At 38.2% G+C, this 7,145-nt stretch overlaps 1 protein-coding gene across 1 annotated transcript in view; it reads right to left on the bottom strand.

The window, feature by feature from the left end:
• The window catches only part of LYST (lysosomal trafficking regulator), a 64,427-nt gene that overhangs the window by 41,607 nt on the left and 15,675 nt on the right, over window positions 1-7,145 (bottom strand). Inside the window, exons 10-14 of the mRNA XM_009997588.1 lie at window positions 6,118-6,535; window positions 4,742-4,886; window positions 3,821-3,994; window positions 2,045-2,202; window positions 662-852 (exon numbers count right to left, since the gene is read on the bottom strand). Coding sequence (XP_009995890.1) covers window positions 662-852; window positions 2,045-2,202; window positions 3,821-3,994; window positions 4,742-4,886; window positions 6,118-6,535 — 1,086 coding nt within the window. The remainder of the gene's footprint in view (window positions 1-661; window positions 853-2,044; window positions 2,203-3,820; window positions 3,995-4,741; window positions 4,887-6,117; window positions 6,536-7,145) is intronic.

The raw sequence follows: 7,145 nt of genomic DNA, 5'->3' as shown, positions 1-7,145 counted from the left end.
GAAATACCAGTGCATGAAGACAATTGACCAATTATGGCAGGCTCCACTAAGATGAAAGTTTTATTTTATTCTTTCTAGTGTAACTGTATTTGCACCTGCATCTGGCATGGCTATTTCAGTCAGGAATGATTAAAAAAAGCTAACATGTGCCACCTGGAAAAGGACTTTTCAGCCAAATTGATGCAAACTTACTTCCTTTCATAACCCTCAAAGCATTGGGATGAAGACTTATGCTTCTCTTTCTTAAGCCAGATAAATCCTCCCTTTCCCCAACCCCCCTCCCCCCCCCAATAGTTTTAATGCTACAAGGTTAACAAAGTGGTCCTTGGATACCTTTACACTAATGGAAAGGAGAACTACATATTCATCCTAGGGCACTGGGAGGTGCTTGCTGATCTGATTAAATATGTAGTACCACAGATGCTGGAGCATCTAGAAGTTGTGAGAATCCAACCTAAAGCAAGATGAAATGACCATGCTGTGTGGAGTTCAACTTCCACTGAAATAAAAAGGGAAGAACCCTGTAGTGATTTTAATGAGAATTATATTTGCTCCAACCTGCTTTGAGAAAGTGAAGCGCTTTGGGAAACAGCAGGAAACATGTTCCCAGTTATTTAATCAGTTCTAAGAAATTAAGAACTATTTTTAAGTAGAAACTTACAATTAAAGGCCCAACATCCACTTCCTTTTTTGCCATGAAGAGCTCCTTAATTTGTTCACATAGTAGAATCTCTTTACTTATGTACTTAGAAAAATTAGCCAGTGTTTTGCCATATTTACAGGGCATTACCGATGTGAAGTCTGGCCCACTTGTGTATAAATAAAATGCTTCCTCTGGTCCAATCTTTGCACCTAAAATCCAGAAAAGCTGTTAACTCCTGAGTATGCAACAAAGCAAAACTAACACATGAGCAAGTAGGCTGCATCAGAGGCTTTCCAAGGAAGATCACTAGCTTGTTTACATAGGCCCTGTCAACAGCAATCAATCAGTGCATTCCAATGCTTGCTATTAGCCTCTGCAACACAGGGACTTCAGACACGCCACAGTCCATGTCAATTCAGCAGCAAAGCGAACTGAAACCAAGTCAGGAACATTTCTTGCAAGAACCTCCCTCCCCTTTCCAGACAAAACATCTCAGGCCATCTGTTTGTGAGCATGCAATCCAAAAGGACCATCCAGAAGGCCCCAAGTCTGCCATGTGTGGGTGCATGGCAACTGTACAGAGGTAAATCCAGCGCTCTCTGGATACACCAATTTTGCTAGCTGTAGGCACAACAGCAATCAGACCATGTAGATTCACCAGGTGGAGCTTACATTTACGACAAGCATCTCACCTATGGCCTGCACAAATAAACTATCTATACACACAACACCTGCACACACCACACAGCCTGGAAAACTGATTTCACTTGTATAGTAGTCCTGGCCAGGACACCACCTGAAGAAATGTCGTTGATGTCTTGCAGGGCTCCAGTCCTCAACACTATGCAAGCAGCCAGAAGTCCTGAACAAAGCTCTCCAAAGAGGGAAGACAACTATGTATCCAAGAAAATCCCAAAGTAACTTCAGCAGTTTGAGAAAGAATGCTTAACTCAGAGTATTCAGTGGCTCAGATTTTGTTTACTTTTTAATAGGCTTTAAGTAATTTGAAACCAGTAGTTTAAAGAGCAGGTAAGTGAAATCAATTTTCCACCTGGGAGAGACTGAGTGCTTTAAAGAAAAAAAAAAGTAAACACCATGATCTTTCCATTCCCTACCCCAAGGCATTATTTAAACAAATTTAAAGAAACACTAAAGTAACTGGAATTGCCAATTACAGCACTAGAAAGAAAGCAAGAGAATAGTGCCAGAAGGACACATCAGCAAGTACCCAATACTGAAATATTTGCCTGCTTTCTTCCCAATATATTATGCTGGTCAAGAATGTATTGCTACTTCTACTATAAAAGCTTGGTATGATAAAAAAATATTAAATTAAGCCTTTGATCTTGGAGGGGGAAGAGGAAATAAAGCCTGGTTCAAGAAAAAAGCATATAGAAGTACCATTAAATAGAAGCAGATTTCCAAGATCCCATCTACCCGACAATCGAAGCAATTCTTCTTGAGACGATGTACAATGGCCAATCATACAAAAGGTTTTATTACTGTCTGATAAGCTTGATTTCCTTGGTAGTGCATAATCTAAATTAATCTCACATTTCCTAAAAGTACATATAAAGAAACAAATTGAAATATGAAGTCATCAAAACTGATATCTAAAAAGTACTCAACTTATACTTAATACATTTTAACATTCAGTAAATGAGAAGCTGTTTTCGACATTTAATTCCTATAGCTATCTTCAACTAGGCACCTTAAAACTCAGTTACATAATGATGTATGTATTCAAACACTGCACAGAGCAGAGGTATAGAGTCCCAGCTGGGGTTCCATACAGTTAAGATATCCTTGTTCTGACATTCCTTCCTCCTTCCCTCTGAACTCCAAGAAGAAACTGCATATAACACTATATATACTTCTAAAATATCACCATCTTTAAAAAATGTCAAAGGCTACTGAATATGTTAATGCACACCATGAAAACCACGGCTCACCTTTGCTGGAAAATATCATGTTGAGGTTTTACTTCTACCAGGGAATGTTGGCAGAGCTAGTGTGGTGTACAGCCACAGGCAGCAAGCCTGATGCTTTCAGAAAGCATCTGATTAACCTTACGGGCATTTATACAAACAGACCAATTAGACTGTAAAGGTCATCTAAGGCTTCCTGGAAGAGCCCAACCCCTAGCAAGTTGGCAACTAACTACAGAGGGGCCTCATTAACTGCACTTGTGCAAAATGTAGGATTTTTAGTTTCCTCTGTATCTCCATATTTGGACTGTATTGCATATCAGCATGCACAGACTGAACAACAGGGAGGGAAGAAATCAAGATGCTTAAAAAATTAACTCCAGGTAGTTAGAAGAACAAAGTGAAATGAGTACTATACTTTACAATTCCAGGTTTAATTGCAGAAAGAAAAAAGTGAAACAGCTTTTCTCCTAGATATAGTTTTGGGAATGGCTTTACTAATGTTACTTGTTTACTGATCAAATTCTAGAGGAATAGCAAAGATGTTTTTGTGATACATGTAATTGTTTTATAACATACCATTTTGACCACCTCCTTCATATTTAGGACACAGAAAATCTTAGCATAGTCTGGTATTTAAGAAGAAAGGATAAATTCCTTTTTCTCTAAGCAATGGATGTTTCATGCAGGTGCAGGCCCACCCAGCCTTGCAGCAGGTGACTCATTCAGGAGCACAGACCTTAAGTTTTCAGTGGAAGAAGTAATACTTGCCACTACAAGTTCAGATCTTTTTAACTTCTCCTCTCCATATCTCTCAGTGGAGCAAAATGACTGCCTTCTTTCCATGTCCTCTTTGTTCCTGCTTCCAACAACATGGCCAGTACCTGAGCTATACTTCCCCAGTTCAGATTCTTAACTGAATTAGACATTATGCTGACTGATGACTTTATACCATAGCTTTTTTTGGATCTTACTCAAAATCTTGTAGTACTTCCTTCCTTTATTCATGATGAAGATAAACACTGCTGTCTGCATTGGCTCAAAGTATGACCTGAAGATTCTCAGAGCAACCAAGACTGTTCTGGGTATTTCTAGGAAACTCTTAGCCATATAAGATAGCCCTCTCCTACCTCCAAAAGACTATTCCAACTGTACATTCAGCTTGTGCCAGAACAGTACAGATATTTTCCTACCAGAAAACATCATTTTAAGAAGAGAAATATTTAGGTGCAACTAATGCATACTTTACCTCTGACCAGAAACCCACAGCAGCAGCTTTCCATGGATATTTTTCTTGTTTTCTGGCTGCTGCAGGTACGTTATTGCCAAATGCTGCCACCTGCCCACAAGGAAAACATTCTCTGGAGATTCAGCCTGTGCCAGCAGACCTGCTTTCATCTCATCATTTGGATCCATGCACATACTACGAAAGTCACGGAAAAGGAAAAACAAGTGTGTTTGTTTTCAAATTTGCATTTTAAGCCCCAAATCTGCAGCTTTTTTGGCCTCAGTTACCTTGAGGTTGCACTCGTTAACCTTCACAGATAACTTTTTTTATCACAAGGCTATATTTAGAGTGCTCAATATCAGATAGGGAAATCCTTCCATTACAGTTTCAACTTGGTTATTTAACTAGTTTGCACGAATCTGCCTACATTTAGGATGAGGATAACATCTGTTTTATGGAGAAGTTCAGTTTATTAAAAACATGCAGGTGCTTTGAAGGCTGTGAAAGAAAGTATTCTTAAAACTGCAGCTTTAGACCCATGTCCAGGATACACTACTTATGTGAACTACATTAGCACCAAAATGTGTTCAGATGATTACACTCAAAGGTTATTGTGGTAAGCAGTTTTCACACCTGAGATGTGAAAAACAGTCACAGAAGCTTTTCCTTATCTTCACACATTTATTGCATCTCATTACATTTAACTGATCTTAGGTCTTAGTTTGGGCAATTATTTATGTACAAATACATGAAACAAGTAAATTTTAAAAAGTAATCCTGTAGATCTGTATGCAATAAACTTACTTGATGGTGCCATAAGTGTGCAAGATGAGTCTACTATCAAGATTAGATCTCTATCCTCCACCAGAATTCTCTGCAAGCTGCTACCAGCAGTAACATTACACATGTTCATAAGACTGTGCTTGGACTAATACACCATACCGAAATATGAATGCTCCAGTGTTCAGGTCTGCCCAGATTTGTATCATCAGTGCTTTGGAACCCAGTGAAATTATATGAATACAGCCATCTTCAACAAGTTTCTCTCCCAGGCTTAGATATTCCATTCCTACAGACTTCGTTTCTTCTAGAAACAAACATGTTTATACAAAATTACAATTTTGTATAAATTGTACAATACAACAAAGCCAGTGCTACCAGCTATCAAGGGTAAAAATAAGTAGTTCAGGTACTGCAGATAATTTTTTCTTGTTTACTTAGGGAGGTTTTGTTCTTTTTTTTCCTTCTCTTTTCCTCCCCAAAGTGAGCTAATGTGCAAGCCTATTCAGAGACCTAGGTCTCATATTGAAACAGAGGAGTTTGACAATAGCTCAGCACTTGGTTGGTTTTTTTGTTTAGAATCATGTAAATCCACTGAGCATGAATAATCTCTAATTCAAGGATGCTTTTGATGTGCCTTATCATATTACATGCCTGCGTTGCACTGTTAGTCTTAGTGTGCACCAAGAAATCTTAGGATTTTTCTTCACAAATCATACTACCCTTAAACACGATCTTGCATCCAATGTTTTTACTTTACGAAGAAATAGTACAGACTTTCTAACCAAAGCAGCTTTAGGGAGTTCCAAGGGTTGACTTTCCCCCCCTTTTATTCAAATACAGAGGAAAAAAAAGATACTATAAAAGGTATTCCAAATGTTCTGATTGGGAGGCATTTTAAATAACTTAAGGAACTTTTCCTCCTACGAATTACGATTCAAAGATTCTGCTCAAAAGAGTTTGGGAGCAGGTGAGTTTCTACAAAAGTATAAACAGAAATGCTGTACAGCTAATGACATTTCAAGGGAAGTTAGAGGGTTTTGAGTGAGTCAGCCTTGGGCTCTGACTTGATGGCTTCAGACCATCTCTTAGCCAAGAGTCCCAGTATTTAAAATCCTAAACCACAAAGATATGCTAGCTCTTTATTTAAAATAAAGAATGCAAAAGCCACTTGCTTCAACAACACTTGAGACCAAATGAACTTGAGCAGTCTTTTCCCATGACTTTTCAGCTGCAGCATTTAATATTTTTTCCAGCATATTGTGAAACAGCACAACGACATTTAATTGAAGTTACAGATTCAGTGAGAATACTATATTTGTAAGGAAGCAGGCATTAATCTAAATTAATGACTAAGGCTGCAAATGGTTTAAGTATATCATACAGTACTCAAAGAAAAATCAGAAATACTACCACCCGTTTAATATCCATCATAAGATAAAATTCAGCCTTATGTACACGGCATATTAATCAGTAATACCTGTAAGCAGAATCTTTCAATGCTGCTTAAATAGAATCAGGAAGCACTGTATCCTCACCTGTGCTGTCAAAGCTGTTCTCTCTTACAGCTACCAGTCTGCTTCTTCTCTTAGTTTTCTTCCCTTTTTCTGTTGAATTTTCTGTTTCTTGAGCACACTCTAGATGAAGCCACAGTGAGATACTAAAGCCTTCAGACATGTGTGGCCAACAGTTTTGTCCAACTAAAGGCAAGTGAATTGGGGCTACATGCCAAGAAGAAAGCAGCTGGTGACTCAAATTTTCACCATCTGCCTCTTTCTTGCTCTGTGAAAATTTTGCTCTTTTTAATAGTCCAGCTGTTTTACTGTTGGAAGTGCTAGCAGATTTTTGTAAAGAACTCAAATTTGTGCCATGTAGCAAAGGGAAGGTAAGGTGCTGCAATGGGTTCATATCAATATTACTTTCTATAATCTTCAATACACCCTTGAGTAGTATCTCCTAGAAGAAATAAATTCAAGCATAAGAAAAAAACGAATCAAACTGTAGCAAAAGTGCCATCTAACTAAATAGAACCACTCTCTTAATTTAAATTTGGATTAATGTTTTCCCAACAGAATGGACTTCCACATGCAAACTGACACACATTTATAAAGAATCAACTTCAGACTATGGCCAGTTTTGGGGATTTAATCAGGGCAGATCACTCTTCAAGTTACCATTTAGGAATCAGCTGAAACACAGCAGGCGGTCACTGCACCATCTTCTCTCATATTTGTTATGTGCCAACAGATTAACTTACATCTCAAAAGACCCCACCTTTTATGCCACATTTGAAGCTGGTTAAGAATGCACACACAGGCCCTGACTTCATTATTGCATAATCAGTAGCAAAACCAGCTGAGCCCCTTAGCCAAGGAATTTCTCTAGTTACTTAGCCAACTATTGCAAGCTACCTTTGAAAAATTGACATGTCTCTCCTTGTTTCGGTACTTAAATTTCCTTCCACTTTTTTTTTCTACAGACTCTCATACAAACCAACAGAAAAGTATTTCAGCAGTATAACCCACATTTACACAAACTAACAACACAGTCTTTGAAGTAATTCCTG

This window comes from Chaetura pelagica, unplaced genomic scaffold (genome assembly GCF_000747805.2).
Source record: "Chaetura pelagica isolate M959 unplaced genomic scaffold, ChaPel_1.0 scaffold235, whole genome shotgun sequence".
NCBI classification, from domain to species: domain Eukaryota; kingdom Metazoa; phylum Chordata; class Aves; order Apodiformes; family Apodidae; genus Chaetura; species Chaetura pelagica.
This window is presented reverse-complemented; position numbering and strand designations above follow the sequence as displayed.